This window comes from Aspergillus glaucus (assembly GCF_001890805.1).
Source record: "Aspergillus glaucus CBS 516.65 unplaced genomic scaffold ASPGLscaffold_21, whole genome shotgun sequence".
Taxonomy (NCBI): Eukaryota; Fungi; Ascomycota; class Eurotiomycetes; order Eurotiales; family Aspergillaceae; genus Aspergillus; species Aspergillus glaucus.
Window position 1 is genome coordinate 463,507 of NW_019170473.1, and position 15,925 is coordinate 479,431.

Consider the following 15,925-nt stretch of genomic DNA (forward strand, 5'->3'; position numbering starts at 1 on the left):
CAGTGCTATGTAGAAAGCTATATGAGGTACTTCCTTACTCCGTCCATGTGCAGAGAACGATCGTAGTTGCGTGAGGGGTACTCCGTACTCGAACCGAAAGTGGTGGGGCGGAGATGATTCGGGGCTTTCTTATCAGACCTGGAGTAAATCCAAATCACATGTTTCGGAGTACACAACCTTCATAACTTTGTTCTCTACGCTTATACCCAATTGGTTATCCTGCATACAATGAATATGTGCATCATTATAATTCAACTCTCTCTTCAAAAAAAAATATATATACCTTATCAGCGCTATTCTGCACTATTCAATACATACCGTACTGTAGTCTGAACATGTGAGTCCAGCCCAATCCTTCCAGAACATCGACCGACCCACTTCTTCTCCCGCCACAAAAATCCCAAGATCAGCCCAGGGTCTGTGGTTATTAGAATTGACCAATCAAAGACGGTATATATGCTCATCATGCATGTACAGCTAGCTTTTCTTGTAACATGTGATTTTGCGGTACAAGTACAAATACATAAAGTAGATATTATTGTACAGGATAAGTATTGTACAAGTAGAAATATATGCTGTTAGTATCAATATCAATTATTGTCTGTTGTATGTTCCGTACATAGTACTTTGCATTTCATAGACGGGGTAAATCAAGGACTGATCACACTACCAAGACAGCGCAGAGCCGAGTCTTAGTCTTGTTGGGGAAAACTCTGCGTTTTTGTTGAGCCGGTGGGTCTCCCTGCCTTTACCCTTTTAGGTTGTCAATCTCGGGCGCTAGTATATCATACCGTATCACACTTTGAAAATTACACTCTCAATACACACCTATCGGAGCCATACTCCGCCATCTCAGCTGAACTGAACTTATACCAAATGGATTATGTTACTTGTATGTCTACTGGCTAGGGATACTATTGGTATACACCCGTCGCTCGGAATCAACCAACCATGATCCCCCGCCATTCTGGCCCCCAGACGTGCTCAGACTCACTGTCGTCTTGCGAAGATCCGGTAGCACCTGCACCGTCTCCCCGTGATTGCGATAATCCACCTCGCACGCGATTTGCCTCCGCTGCAAGGGTGCCCCGGCGTTGCCCGATCCTGCTATTGCAGTAGCAGTAGCGGCTGGTGTGGTGGCGGCAGTCGTCGACGGTGTTGTGACCACAGTGGGCGTAGACGAGGCTGGCACAAAGGCCTTTATCTCCAATCCTGGCAAAAGCAAATGGCCCGCCTTTTGCGGTAAAAGTATCATAGCAAACGTCGTGGTTTCGCCCTCGCAAGCCAAGAAATTTCCTCGCCGGCGACCCCCCACCAGCCATAACTCCGGGTTGGTATGGAGTTCGTATGCGAATTCCAGCGCACTACCGGCGTGCTCCTGGTGTTCTGGTGAGCACCATCTCCGCGTGTGACGTAGGCGCAGCTCCGCAGCTATCATTTGCCCAACTGCCGCGTGCGTGGTGGTGGTGGGTTGTGCGTCGGCCAGGGGCCCCAGTCGAAGTTCGGCCGTGTGCACGACCTGGATCTCTGGAATGTCGACGGGGATCACGATGCGTCGGCTGGGGATTGTGGGTTGCTGGGGCGGGAGGGTAATGGTCGGGTGCTTGTGGTGCCAGTCCACGAGCCACTTTCGCAAGCCATCAGCTGGGCCTTTCAGTGCGCCAAAGAGGTTTTCCCAACGGACGTTCTCGTACGCGAGCGTCCCAACCTCCCGTGTTAGTGCGACTACTTCCATATCTGACGTTGATAACTGGGTCCGGAATGCGTCTACGACGTGTGACGTGAGTAGAGACGTATGACGGCGGAATTCGCTCGCTTCGATGTCGGCTCGGAATGTCTTCTCAACAGAATCTAGACACTCGTCGTCAATGCATGTGAACTCAACAGTCAGTCGCAGTGAGCCTTTGGCCCCCGGGGAAGCGATGCGATCCTTTCGTGGCTGAATTTTGTAGAGCAATGACGCTGGCTGCTTGGGGAATACATCCCACGCCACCTTCTCCCGGATATTCGATTCAACCTGATATACATCCGAGCTGGGAATGCTGCAGCCAAGTATCCGCAGAGGGACCATCATAGCCGGACTGATCGTGAACCGCGAGAATAGCGCCTCATCCTTGAAGATATCCTGCACATTGACACTGATCGGAAGGGCAGAAACAACATTATGAACCGACGAGTACGAATACCGCCCATGCTCCGTCTCGTAATTAACCTCCGCCCGCGCAGACAGCGTCGGGTGATTCTCCTCGACCGTATACGGAATTCGGAACCGAACAAAAGACCTTGACCCGAACTGGGAGAATTCGATATTCCCTGATTCATTATTGGCCGTGATGTTCATGTCACCCTCTACAAGCTCCGCCTCTGCGCTCCGTAGTCGAAGCCCAGCCGTCGCGGGCCGCACTCGAATCGTCCCGCTCTTAATATCGTTTCGTCCGCTGTGAAGCTCCAATTCCAGTGATCGCATCTCTTCCAGGTTGATCAGGTGGGTGGACACAACCCTGGCCTGAAGACCCTCGGGTGGCGGGTAGCAGTAGATATAAGACCGACTGTCTTCATCTGTAGCGTCTAGGGTTTCTCGGAGGCCTAGGGGGAGGGCAGAGTGCTTTCCACCTCCCAACGTAAACACAATGTTGCCTGCTCGCATCTCAATGCGATCCACATAGTATTTGCCTTGAAGACTCGTCTGTTTTTCTTAGCACGAAACACATCAACTAGGTTTGGTTTACTTACCGAAGAATCAATGAGCAACCGCGTCGAGGTCGACTTGACAACAGTCCTAGCGCAAGTCTCAATCCAATGCTCATTACTCTGAGACCCATTGGCACTGACAAGCCGAACCTTGACGGCATCGACATCAATCTGTTTCCCTAACAGGAAACGCAAGTAAATCTGGACCTGGAACCCATCCCTATCTTCGTAATGAAGAACCACAGGGTCAACCCGCATATCCGCAAAGAAATCTGTCAAAGAAGCAGAAACTTCCTTCTGCAGCGTACTCGACGTCTCGAATAGTTCGTCAACATACGGAGAAACCGGTAATAATAAAGGCGAAGTACCGAGCATCTTCTGCTGGTGCCCGGTTAAGTTGGCCTGCGTATGCGCGGCGAACTTGGCCAGGAGGCGGAGAAGCATGCGGGCGTATTCCTCACTCTTCTTCAACTCCTTCAAGCACCGCGCGTACATCTCCAGGATGGCTCCCTCCAGGACGTTCCAGTGCTTGTTGCCGTAGAACGGGGCGATCTGGTGGAAGTGGGCGGCTGCTGCGCTGTAGTCGGTCTGGCGGTATCGCAATAGAGCCGTGTCTGCGATGGCCATTTCAGCTGAATAGGGGCGATTTGCCGCGATATGATGACGGAACATTTGATCTGTAAGCTCCTCATATTGAGTACGGAAGGCTCGTCTCGATTGCAAAGCAGTCTTCAGTCCAGGTAAGTCAATACCGCAAAGAGAAGATGAGGTTGACTTAGGAGGCTCTTGGGTCCCGCCCGGCTGTGCATCGTCCAACGATACTTCTTTCATGTCTCCTCCCTCACCAGCGCCTTTACTGTCGAAAAGAAGACCGAGGTCATTCCATTTCTCCTTCCAGCCACGTCGCCCGGCAATGTCCTCCAGAACTCGGCGAGACAATAAATATAGCTCTCCCCTTCCTGACGCCAATTGCTCAGAGCCGGTCTTAGGGTTTAGATTAGGCACAGGCTTCGGATCCGATCCAGGACGGGTGTGGACAGGAGCAAGGACATCAAAGATGTCCTGACTTGCTGGACGAGGGGGGCGAGGAGCAGGCGGGGTGATCAAGGAACTAGAGCGTTTGGGAACATCGGGTCTGATCTCGGCGGCAGCTGATGATGAGGATGACTCCATCGACTTTTCGATGGCACGAATGGTGTCTGGAAGCGTAAGGCTTGGTGCTGTAGTCTGAGATAGGATTTGCGATGCAGCAGCATACGTCCAGGAAGACACAAGGTTGTTGATGATTTCGGCCTTGGCTGCGTTGTCCACCTCGGCCAGGCCATATTCCAGATCGCATCGGAGCGTCCGTGCCGCAAGAGCGATGAACTCAGTGGCTCTCTCGCATGTTTCTGAAAGAAGCATCAGGTTCTCAGGCTTCTTCTCCTTCATGACTAAGTCTTGGTCCTCACTGACTACCGACGGGGCTCGTGCTGCCCTCAGGAGCAGCGTCAGTTGTCGCGAAAAGACGTAGGTCCGGAAATCGAAAATGGAGATATCACTGGCCAAGATCATCTCCCGGTAGGGCTTTTTGGTCGAATCGAATGGGAAATCGCTAGGCTCTATTTCTGGAATCGGGGTAATTTCCCCTTCGCCCTCATCCTTCGAATCATCACCGCCAGCCGGTAGAGACTCTAGCGCCCTTTTGGCCATCCCATTCCAATCCTTGCTATACGTCAATAAAGCGCTACCATGATGATCACCACTTCCCTCAAGCTGCTCATGAATTGCGCTATCCAGCCCAACAGCAAGCTCATCATACCCGACCAGCGCATCCTCAAACAAGCCCACGTTCTCAAAACCCCTCGCAAGACCTTCCTTCAAGATGAAGAACGTACAGAAATTCCAACCCGGAAGACTCCGTTGCGAGTCCTTCTCCTTGATATCCTCTTCATACTGCGCAACTCGGAGATCAAACGACGCCAGAATCGCATTCTTCATCTTCTCCACCAGGTCCTCGATCTGATCAGGCAACTCAGGCGGCTTCTGCGTCGTCCCCGGTTTAGGAAGCCGTAACTGAGCGATTCGGTCTACCGAAGACTTGGACGACCCGTTGAAGTCGGCCTTGAGCTTCTCCAACACAGAAGTGGTGCGCTGGCCCCATTTCGACGTACTCGCGGCCTTCTCAGCACCGTCCCCGTCCTGCACGACATGAACGACCAGCCACTCAAAGGCATCGTGTTTCTCCTGGCTACTAGGGGCAGTCGTCGACGAAGAAGAGGTGTTGGTTTGCGGTGTTGAGGCTTGTGTTTTGATCCATTCGCGCACTGCTTTCCGGGCGGTGGCTTTGTATGTGTCGTTATCGTCGCATCGGAGTAGGTAGATCTTCAAGTATGGCGTCTGTCGTAGACCTGGAATCTGGTGTCGTCGGTGTGGAACGGTGCCGGGCGTTGTATCACTGGAGGATTTGCGCTCTGCATTGTCCTGTTGCGCTGCAGGAACGAAGCCGATGCGGAGGGATTCGATCGAGCGGACGGGACGACTGGGGGACTTCCAATGGAGGTTCTTGAACGGGAGTTTGTTCTCGAAGATGGGCTGGACCAGAGGGAATAAGCCGGAAGGATCAGTGTATTCGACTATAGAAAGACGATTAGTCAATGAACAAACAAAAGGAATTGGGGGATGTCTCTCCCACCTACCGGTCACATTGCTGGAGCCCGCCTGCGGTGATGTGTCCATATTTCCCGTACTCTATCTGGGGAGGGGAAGAGGGGAAGAAAATAAGTACTTTAAAATGGCATTCCGTTCGGGTAAAAGTAAAGGGAGAATTCCCCAAACGATGAAGCACGAGACCAAATCTTCAATTGCGACAATCGCAGGCGGTTCCTGGAGAGTGCCTGACGCTGTTGTTTGGTTGTTCTCCGCGCGGCGGTTGTCCAGATACGCACAGGCCACACTTTGGCAGTTCCATACTTGAAGTATACAAATGTGTATTCATAGGGTCTAGTTAACTGAATCTACAGCGTATAGAGAGTATCACCCTGTACAAAATCATAAAAAACCCAAAGAAGCATGTAGGCATATCATCGTTAAGCAAAAGGAAAAATAAGAAAAGAAGTCATCAAATGGCAAGTAATACCTACCGAATCGCTTGCTCGAAAATAACAAAGGAAAACGCAGTATAAAAATCCCATAGAAAATAAAAAAGTCCGAGTCAAAGGAAATGAAAAAAAAAAAAGGCATTCCCATTACACGCCAACTTCCAGTGCGCCTTGTGTATTGCGAGTTGCAATGAACTCATACCCATCCGAAATAGCACGCCAAATACCCGGAGCATAGTTTCGTGCCCATGCGCAAATGACCAAAAGCAAAAGAGGAATCTAAAGAAAAATTGGAGTCAGTAACGTAAGAGACATGAACCATGGAAATATACTTACCCAAATGAAATACAAGTTCCGATCACTGCCCAATCCCTTCATTCTCTGCGCTTGTTGTGCTCGGAGATGTTTCTGTTGCTCGCGAGAGATCACCTTCCGGCCGATCCTGATGTCTTTGAGGTCTTCCTTATCCTCCTTGACAGGAGCGATCTGGGATCGACTGGATTGCGCCTCAAAGTGCTGGTCCACCAATGCCTCGGTGGCTGCCCGCATCAAAGACGTCTTCATGTCCGACGTCTCTTCTGTCTCTTGCTCGTCTTCCTTCCGTGGGTACAGGTCCTCGTATGAGGGTAGCCCGGTAGTCGGCGAGGTATTGCTGCCGTTACCCTTGAGCAGATCCCACCAGCCGTCCCTTGTCGACCAGGATGCGGTTGGGTTAGGCACCAGGTTGGTGATGCGGCGCATCATCGGGTGTGCTTGGTAGTCAGGCAAAGCCGGCATAGGAGGCAGAGCAGGAAGATTAGGGAATGCGTTGGAAACACTTTGTTGGAACTGGTTGATCTGAGCCTGAAGCTGGTTGCGCCAAGCGACGAGAGCTGCCGGAGGGGAGAATGGCCGGGCAACTTCAGTTGGTTCTGTGCCTTCGGATGTGAGTGGAGGATGAGCGTCCTGGTGGACACTCGGACGTCGAGACGAGGTGTGATCAGCTTCCGAGTCAGAATCGTCATCCTCTTCAGAATCACCCGAGTCCTCAATCGCATTGTCGAACGAACTGGAACCAGACGATGTTTCCCAGAGCGAGTGAAGCGACGCAGAACTGCCGTGCCGACGCCGTGCCGATCCCAAAGAACCAACACTGCGCGAGCGATAGTGTCGTGCGGGCAGCAACGCGGCCTGATGGGCAGGCAGTGTCGAGGCGAGATCAGCTGGCGTGAAGCCTCTGGTACTGCGGGCGTGGGCATTTGCACCAGTCAGGCGAAGTCGATGGACGATGTGCGCGTGGCCATTCAAAGCTGCCAAGTGCATTGGTGTGTTTCCAGTGTTGTCCTGCACGTCCGGATTGGCACCCCGGGCAAGGAGTCCTGCAACAAACCGTGTCAATCCCAAGGAAGACGCAAAATGCAGAAGAGTTTGCCCCGTTCCGCAGCGCGAATTATACTTGGGTGGACGCGGGCTATCGTCAAGGTCAACGAATTCGAGATACGTCAGCATCTTCGAATCCAAATCCGTCAATTGACCTTGAGACTCTAATCCAGGAACCTGGCGTTGATGACCCCCGCCGGAACCATTTTGGAAATCCTTGTGAAGATTGAACATCGCCTTCGGGTCGCTTCCCATAATTTGCTGGGCTGTATGGAACGCATCTGCCTGGCTTCCCAATTTCTGCCCAAGAATACCAAGAGCCAGACGGTACATTTGAAGTTCGCGATCATCCACATAGCGGAAAAATTGCTGTTGCTTCGGCATCAGGGGCTGAGTCTGCATCTGACCAAAAGTTGGGTGCTCATGTTTAAAGACGACTGCTACCAGGCCAGGCTGCAGGGCCGGCGGAGTCAGACAATTCAGACATTTGTCGCCCCAGAAAGTTGTGGTCGTTGCAAGAGTGTCTCCGAAGACAACTTCCATACCCGGGTAGAAACCGCTGCCAAGCAGTGTGACTTCAGTTCCACCTGTGATGGATCCTTCTGCAGGTACCAGCTTGTGGATGACAGATGGTAGCCGGTTTCCAGTATTGGTCAATGGAGGCCACATCGGGGTCGACGTACTAGGACCCAGGATGTTCAAACTTTGCTCCTGGAAGTTATTGCGAGCCGACGATCCAGGAGAACCCGGGCGACTAGGTTGGGCCGAATTTGGAGCCGATATTAATTGCTGAAGACTATCTGCTCTCGACTGCTGAGCATTAAGGCTAAAGAACGGGTTATTGTCATTGCTATTCGGTGTAGGAGGGCCGTTTGCAAATTGGCCAGGCATAGCGGACGGCGATACAAAAGGTCTCTCGGTTGGTGATGCAAATGCACGTGTCGTTGGCAATTGGGAGCCGTTACTCATGGGCTGCGACGTGGCCCCGGAAGACGGTGACTGAGAATTCTCGAGTTTGGTCATGGTTAACTCCGACGGAAGTCTGCTCGAACTGCTATGCTTGCGTCGCTTGCTCATCGGGCCCTGGAAGTCATTGGGCGATGTTTGCCGCGAAAGACTCCGATGCGATTGTGAATTCGATGCGCCATTCGTCGAGTTCTGAGGGATGGCGAATGAGCCTGGCGTCGCCTGATATTGTGAGTTCAGCCGTTGCTGGAGACCTTGTAAGTCGGTCGCCGAGGATGCAGCTTGGAACGAAGGCTGCGTCATGGCGGTCGATTTTCCGGTATCGACGTTGGTTCCTGAGTGGAAGACACCGACACCGGGGAGTTGTGTCCCATCGGGTAACGCGGGGGACGGACCAGGGGCAGGAGGTGCAGGCGGTGCGTGTGTCTTATGGTCATCCGTGATCATGATCGAATTGGTTATGGCCTGGGCAATGACATTTCCCACCCAATCCTTGACTGTGAAAATGACCCTAGGGAGCGAACATTGTCAGCTTACCAATCTGGACAGAATTGACGTGAGTAACGGGAAAGGGGGACGAACTGAAACCCGAGTTTTTCATTCTGGTGTCTGCAATAGCATGCTATTCGCATGGGTAACTCCACCTGCATCGCGCCAGCAGGAACGTTGGGAGGCGGAATGTCGCTGTAACTCGGTACGCTGTTTTTGGACGCTTCTGTCCACTCCTTAAGCTCATTGGTATTGAACACAATAACCCTCTTCTCCTCATCCTTCTGGAACAGTTCATCTTCCTCGGGCTTCCTCTGCTTCTTCCGGGAGGCACGTTTCCGTTCACGTTGGATACAGCCGGCACAGATCTTGACTTCTCCACCGCCCAACGGTGTGTCCTCTTCTTGTAATTCATCTGTAGACGATAATTTGGAGTAAACCTCGCCTCGGGCTTTAGCAAATGCTCTTTGGAGTCTTTGCTGGTCCTGCATTGCACTGGTGCAGACGAGACTAGTGTGCAACTCCATCGTATCGGGCGATCGCTCGGTCGATGCCGCGGCAAGAAACTTGGGTTTCGAGATTGTGTGACTTGGTAACCGTAATTTTTTCACTCCAGGGGGCAGCGGAAAGAGTGTTAACCGAATGGGAATCTGGGTTTCCACACGTGATTTCAAGGAGGTTGGATGCACAGTCAGGACATGACGTTGGGGCGGCTCCGATTTGATGTGGTTTTGTGGAGGTGATGGAGCAAGATCCATGCCAAATGAAAAACTGTTCTGTCCAAAGTTGAAGCTCGAGTTCATGGGAGAACCGCCGTTCATGTTGATTCCTCCAAAGCTTTCCTCTAAAATGGATGATGGCGATTGTCCGCCCCATTGGCTGGCAGGTGACGGTTTCCCTTGAGCGGACAAATTCGAAGAACCTGGGAAAGGAGACATTTCTCGAAGACCATTAGGGAAGAAAGGAGAGGCAGATGTTGGAAGCTAGAATTAAGAATGTTAGCGGAACGTGTTCGCTATGGTCCAATTGGGACGCTTACAGGAGAAGTAGATTTCCTTGTAGAGTTAGAGGAGTTCTTTCGCAGTTGGGACTTAAACCGCTTCTGTGATTTGGGTTGTGGTGTAACATTGGCCTTCAGGAGACTGGGACTGCTGGCAGCACTCTCAAAATCGAACGCAGCATCCATCGCTTTGTTACTGAATTCGAGATCGCCATCCAGTGGCAGTCCATTATCCATGGGTTGGAGTGACGAGTCCAACCCGAATAACGGTTCTTCCTTGACTGATTCGAGATCAGGGTTCATCCAATCTTCCGACGGTGTATATCCGAACGGCATCATTGAGCTCTCACCCGCGGACGAGGCGACTGACGAGTGTCGAAGATGCTGATTCCGCGGCGACTCTGACGACGAGCTCCGACTTGAGTTGTCTGGGGACTCTGCGGGCGAGTCGGCGGTCATGACGCGGGGCTGTCGCAAGTGATCCTGTTCTGCATAATGCCTCTTCACAGACAATTCGGATGGGGACAAGCATGCCGACTCAGAATCCGTAAGTGTTCGCGAGGAGGTATGCGCTAAGAGGTCGTCGAATTCCTGGCCAGCGGATCCCGATGACATCTGCAGCCTTGCAGGATCGAGAAAGTCATTGTCTGCATCTTGATAGGCGTTTTCCATCTCGTCGTCCACGATAACCGGGTCCAATATGGGAAACGCAGGTGAAGGAGTCTCCGCTGGGGCCATCCTCTGATATTCTCACGGAACAAGAGAAACCCAGTGAATAGAGCGACGTGGGGACCCAATTCGGAAGAATTGAAATCCAATCCGGCTGGGTCTTTTTTCTTTATCGGAAAAGAACTGTCGTCTCGAGTTGTCGCACAAGCACTTCCGTTCGGGAACTGGCAGGGAGGGGGAGGACGACCGGTCAAAACGCGAGGCGGCGTTGACCGCAAATGTGTGCGTTGTAATGATATGTATGCGTTTCACACGCGGACGCCCAAAGAACCAGCCCTCTTTAAATTTTTTTTTTTTCTTAACCAAAGCACAATGCGTCTATTCCGTCGAAAGTATCCTCGAGCGCAGCTCAAGGACAGGGAGATAACAAAAGCAAACGGATATGGATTCGAACGGTCGGAGTCGAAGATCTGGGGAGGGAAATTGGCGTGCGGCTGGACAAGTTCTGTCGGGTGGAAAAGGAGATAGGTGAGGCGAGAGACGGCACAGTATAGGGAGGCCGGGACTATGAGGGAGGAAGGGTTATGAATTAAGGTAATATCGCAGCGAAGGAACGTGACAAAAAGGTTGATAGCAAGTGAAATACCCCAAAAGGGCCGTGGATGAAGGCGAGAGGGTATGGCTGACTGTGTCTGTTCTGTTTGGTTCGTTATGGGAATTGTGGACGGTCTCGGGCGGTGAGTGCCGGAAAGCGGGATAACGCGCTAATCCCGATCGGGAAGACATGCACATAATTAAAGCACAGATTGCCATCCAGTCTTTTCTTATGCCTGTCAACTACAAGATCCTTTTCATTGTTGATCATCATGCTTACTGCACAATTGAACGGACTTATTGACGGTCATGGATAAACAATGCAAGATATGGCTGGAATTACATCTCAGCTCGGCATGTGCATCAGCGACCCGTGCGTGACGGCCGAAGGTTGAGATGCAAGAGACTATCAAATCATGAGGTCCTGTACTAACAGTATTACGGCGGGCTGTATTCTGCCCATTCCTGCAATTACGAGTGTCAATGGATACAATTGAACGCGGTCGAGGTATGCTTCGAATAGGGAATACCGGGCAATGATCTAGTATCGGTCTGGTTGAGAATCACTATGGCGCGTTTGGCATCTTTTGACGCGACTGGCGAAGTCCTGGATTTGTATATGTTGTCGTCCTAGAATTGTAAATTGTGTCACAAGATATCGACATCTGCTCCGTACCGAGGATTGTTGTCGGCAAATCATCGCTACCATACCGTTATATCATTGATTTGATATGGATCACAGGAAGCGGGGATACTCATCATCGTTGATCTGACATCGAAGGCTTTTCATTCCTATATAAAACATGGCGACTTTGCCGTCAAACTACATATTCTTCCATAAACCAACACATCGCTATATTTACACGCGTTGGCCATGCACGACACTCCCACCGTTTTATGAATGCTGACGGAGGAGCACCTGCTCAAAGGATGCCCAAGAAGAGCCAAGAACTGGTACTAGGCATCCGCAATACATTACTAACCGAGGAACTAGAAGACAACCGGCATTTATAACTACGTCTGTTGATGAGGTAATGAATTCTCTGACAATGAATACTCGATGGCATCAGCAAAGGAATGCCAGCCGTCAGAGTAATGACTTGTATTCAATTTTCCTGGGAGAGACTACTCATGCCTCGAATCTTGCATTCCAAACCATACCGGGAGGATGAAAGGATAGAAAAGCCGTTGAGTACAGGGGCATTTTCGCAGGCATATCCTGCCAAGATTCTGGATAGCGAATGGCTCATGGGTCCTGTCAATATGACAACAATCGTCCTTCATATCCAGATAAGATTCCCAAAGTTTATGGTAGAGACTTGTACCTGATTGAGATACCCGCTTTTGACTTCCATAGGGCACTCGTATATTGCCAAAGAGCCGTACGCCAGGATGCACGAGTCAACATAGTGCAACGGTCCAGAATGACTCCAGCCGGTCATATATGTGAATAGATTGAAGTGTGATCCTGTAAATTGAATGTGTTCGGATGGTGGCGCTTGAATCTGCTGGGCGTTTCAAGTTTATATCGAGCTGCGGATAGGGCCGCGGAGTCACGCCTCGCGGTCTTTGGGACTCGATTGGGTCCACCATTTGTATTCTCTGCAATCCTTTAGTCTCTTCAGACTGATACAATATGCCAAATGAGAAGCGCAAGAGTTAACGCTGGCTCAGGGTGAGTGGGCTCTCCTGGAGCTTGGGCTGATCCCTAAAAAAAAAAAAAAATTAAAAAAAATTAAACCCATGTCGAGCTACTGGGCCAATGCCAGCAAATGTACAGGTTCTATTGTGGAATACAACAAGTTCTTCCATGTTGATCAAAATCAAAGGCAGAGGAACATGTGGAACGTCCACCATCCGATCATCGTTACGGAACGGACAACCGAATCGACGCTTCTGTCAATCTCCTGTCAATCGCGAAAGAAGCAGTATCTTGGCTTTCTTGTCAATCGAGAATCTCTAAAAATTATTGCCCCAAATGAAAAGACATGTGAAGAGATGAAGGTCTGAATTAACCTCGAGCCAGGTGTGAAACCCGCTGTGTCGCATTTCAATAATTGCCCACCGTCCGCCAACCATTGATCAATGCGCTAATCAACCTCTCACCAACGGCTTCCGGAACAGCTGAACGCTCGTATTGCACTTTCCCGAAGTGATGGAACTTGTAGCAATCGGAATGACATGATCCTCGGAGGATTCCTGGCGTGGTTTAGTGGGTGAAAATGGTTCATCTATTTCAGACTCCAATACCGAATTGTCTATACCGACCCCTAGCAATAGGAGGTGCCGGAGATCTATGGCACAATATGGTCGCAATTTGAGAGGATCCTGCAATGAGCCTTTCATTATTTGCCCTCATCAATTTGGCGTGAGAGTGGATGACATGGATGAGATGACTTCCATGACAGCGAAAGATAAAAGGGCAGCATGTCCTTGAGCAGAGATGTTTTCTTTTCCTCCTCATCAGCCTCGCCTTTGCATTCATTTCTATCTAGGTCTTTTTACCTTTTCGTTCTCTTTATTTCTCCGGCTTCATTGACTGAAGTCCTTCGTTTCTTACCGTCATTCTTTTTTTTTCGTCCGGTCTACACGCTGTGCGTTGATCACCGAAACCAAACCCATTCACAAAAATGTCTGTCACCAAGATCGCTGGTCTTCTTCTCGGCTCGGCCGCTATGGTCGCTGGTCACGGTTATGTCTCCGGTGCCGTTGTGGATGGCCAATACTACGGAGGATACATCGTCACCTCCTACGCTTACACCGACAGCCCCCCGGAGACCATTGGATGGTCGACCGAAGCCACTGACCTGGGCTTCGTCTCTCCCAGCTCCTTCTCTGACCCGGATATTATCTGCCACAAGAGTGCGCAGCCCGGTGCCATCTCTGCTTCGGTGGCAGCTGGTAAGGATGTTGAGCTGCAGTGGACCGAATGGCCGGAGAGTCACCATGGCCCTGTCATCACCTATCTGGCCAACTGCAACGGTGACTGCTCCAAGGTCGACAAGACCTCTCTCGAGTTCTTCAAAATCGACCAGAAGGGTCTCATCGATGACAGTGACGTCCCTGGCACATGGGCTACCGACAACCTGATCTCCAACAACAACAGCTACACCGTCACTATCCCAGGCGACATCGCTGCCGGTAACTATGTCCTGCGCCACGAAATCATTGCCCTGCACTCCGCTGGAAACGAGGACGGTGCCCAGAGCTATCCTCAGTGTGTCAACCTCAAGGTTACTGGTGGCGGTAGCGATTCTCCCTCGGGTACTCTTGGTACCAAGCTCTACAACGAGGACGACCCGGGTATCCTCGTCAACATCTACCAGCAGCTCGACTCCTACGACATCCCCGGTCCTGCTCTGTACTCTGGCGCTTCCTCGTCCTCCAACTCTGGCTCTTCTTCCAGCACTGCTTCGGCTACTGCTACTGCTACTTCTGCCGCGGCTTCCTCTGCCTCATCCACTCAGGCTTCCACTACCCCTGCTTCCCAGGTCAAGGCCAAGGTCTCTAGCTCTACCCCTAGCGCTTCGTCCGTTGCCACTTCTGGCAGCTTGTCCGACTACTTCAGCTCCCTGAGCGCTGAGGAGTTCCTCAACGTTATCAGCGAGACTCTGTCTTGGTTGGTCACTGACAAGATCCACGCCCGTGATATCTCGACCGCATAAATGAAAGACACTGGAAGGGGTTCAAAATAAGTGACAATTTGGAGGTCACGCATCCAGCATCTAGACTGGCGGACTTTCTTGTGGATCAGGAATCCTGTCTTTCTTTAGTTTCTTTTCATAATCGATCATGTATGTATCTATACAAATTTACTTTTGAGGCTTAATTCGTGTCTTTGTAGGGCTTTTTCCTGGATGAAAAGAGAAAGTATATAATCATTATTTGTAGCTGGAATCTGAATATAGAACAAGTCATTGGAAGCTACAGATACTGTTAAATGGTATACTACTGTGGTAGAAGGATAACCCGCTGTAAATGTTGGCTTTTCACATCTCTGACGCTTTACCCAATTAGTCGACCCTCTTCTTCCAACTTCACTCCTCAACAACTTCAACCAACCTCAAACTTCCTACTCGCTATCATCGACCAGTTATCGATCCCATTTTCTCCATCTAACCAATTCCTTCTTACCATTCTATCCGTCATCATGCCGCCGCCTCCTCCCACTCCTCAGCCCTACGACAAGAGCAACTACCAGCTCCTCAAGGAAGGCGGCTGGAACAACATGCACGACTTCATGCGTTCCTACTACTTGAAGACTTGGGAACCGAACGATTACGAGACGGCGAAGCAGATCTTGGAGGGTTTCCGTGAGATAGATCAGAAGGCTTGGGAGGAACAGTACAGTTATCACGGCGAGGTCGAGCAGGAGTACTACCAGGATGACCACTGTAATGACAAGCATGACGAACAAGTTGCTTGGGACTCCTATAACAATGAGCAGGAAGCTTGGGAAAACCAGTATTACGAACAGGAGGCTTGGAAGTATGACAACGGTGGAGACGAGGGCTGGAATGATCATGGTGACTGCGGCGATGACTGCGGCGATGACTGCGGCGATGATTATGGTGACTACGGTGATCAGGGAGACTATGGATACTATTGAATGTTAGTATTTTGATTCTGACTTTCTTCTAGTGTTGCTTCTGTACGTTTGACGAGTGGCTAACTGTTGGATGAATGGATAGATGCGGCCACTACGCGATGGACTGTTCTCGTACTCTGGTTGTCCGGGATATGGCGTTTGTCTGAGCTGAGGGTGAATCTTTACATGATGCAAATTGATATGCCTAATGATTTATGAATGAGTGTCAGATCAAAAAGGAAGGCAGAATTCGTTCCTCAAGTCTTCTTGCAATTGTAGTGGTTACTTCCCTTAGTTTTACGCAGACGAGAGGGAAAAAAAGACAATAGAGAAAAGTGTTCCATTACAGAGCTGCATATACTATCAGTATAGTAGAATATTTCTTAATAAGGGACCTGTTGCTTTTTCGTTTACGCTTGTTTGTACCGTCTTGCCCATTAGTCCCCAACAACTCCAACTATCCCAACTTCATCCTCTTACTTCATATTA

The 15,925-nt window shown here is 50.5% G+C and overlaps 5 protein-coding genes across 5 annotated transcripts; 2 read left to right on the forward strand and 3 right to left on the reverse strand.

The window, feature by feature from the left end:
- Positions 1 to 735: 735 nt before the first annotated feature.
- ASPGLDRAFT_178133 (putative TMEM1 family protein) lies at positions 736 to 5,543 on the reverse strand. Its single transcript, XM_022542919.1, has 3 exons — positions 5,370 to 5,543; positions 2,734 to 5,306; positions 736 to 2,686 (listed from the first exon to the last, which is right to left on the reverse strand). Exons 1-3 carry the CDS (start codon positions 5,407 to 5,409, stop codon positions 899 to 901), a joined length of 4,401 nt encoding a protein of 1,466 aa, XP_022397702.1. The 5' UTR covers positions 5,410 to 5,543; the 3' UTR covers positions 736 to 898.
- Positions 5,544 to 5,918: 375 nt separating this feature from the next.
- Positions 5,919 to 10,323, reverse strand: ASPGLDRAFT_38613 (putative membrane-tethered transcription factor (SPT23); the record flags this gene model as incomplete). The annotated part of the gene is made up of 4 exons (XM_022544968.1): positions 5,919 to 6,050; positions 6,108 to 8,607; positions 8,679 to 9,568; positions 9,625 to 10,323. The coding sequence occupies 4 exons, from the start codon at positions 10,321 to 10,323 to the stop codon at positions 5,919 to 5,921; spliced, it is 4,221 nt and encodes a 1,406-aa protein (XP_022397703.1).
- A 16-nt stretch (positions 10,324 to 10,339) lies between these two features.
- Positions 10,340 to 11,195, reverse strand: ASPGLDRAFT_814069 (uncharacterized protein). The gene is made up of 2 exons (XM_022550112.1): positions 10,960 to 11,195; positions 10,340 to 10,880 (listed from the first exon to the last, which is right to left on the reverse strand). Exons 1-2 carry the CDS (start codon positions 11,065 to 11,067, stop codon positions 10,563 to 10,565), a joined length of 426 nt encoding a protein of 141 aa, XP_022397704.1. The 5' UTR covers positions 11,068 to 11,195; the 3' UTR covers positions 10,340 to 10,562.
- A 2,283-nt stretch (positions 11,196 to 13,478) lies between these two features.
- ASPGLDRAFT_133475 (lytic polysaccharide monooxygenase auxiliary activity family 9 protein) lies at positions 13,479 to 14,513 on the forward strand (the record flags this gene model as incomplete). The annotated part of the gene is made up of 1 exon (XM_022541215.1): positions 13,479 to 14,513. The coding sequence occupies one exon, from the start codon at positions 13,479 to 13,481 to the stop codon at positions 14,511 to 14,513; it is 1,035 nt and encodes a 344-aa protein (XP_022397705.1).
- A 397-nt stretch (positions 14,514 to 14,910) lies between these two features.
- ASPGLDRAFT_814241 (uncharacterized protein) lies at positions 14,911 to 15,662 on the forward strand. Its single transcript, XM_022550114.1, has one exon. It carries the CDS (start codon positions 14,999 to 15,001, stop codon positions 15,455 to 15,457), a length of 459 nt encoding a protein of 152 aa, XP_022397706.1. The 5' UTR covers positions 14,911 to 14,998; the 3' UTR covers positions 15,458 to 15,662.
- The last annotated feature ends 263 nt before the right edge of the window (positions 15,663 to 15,925 follow it).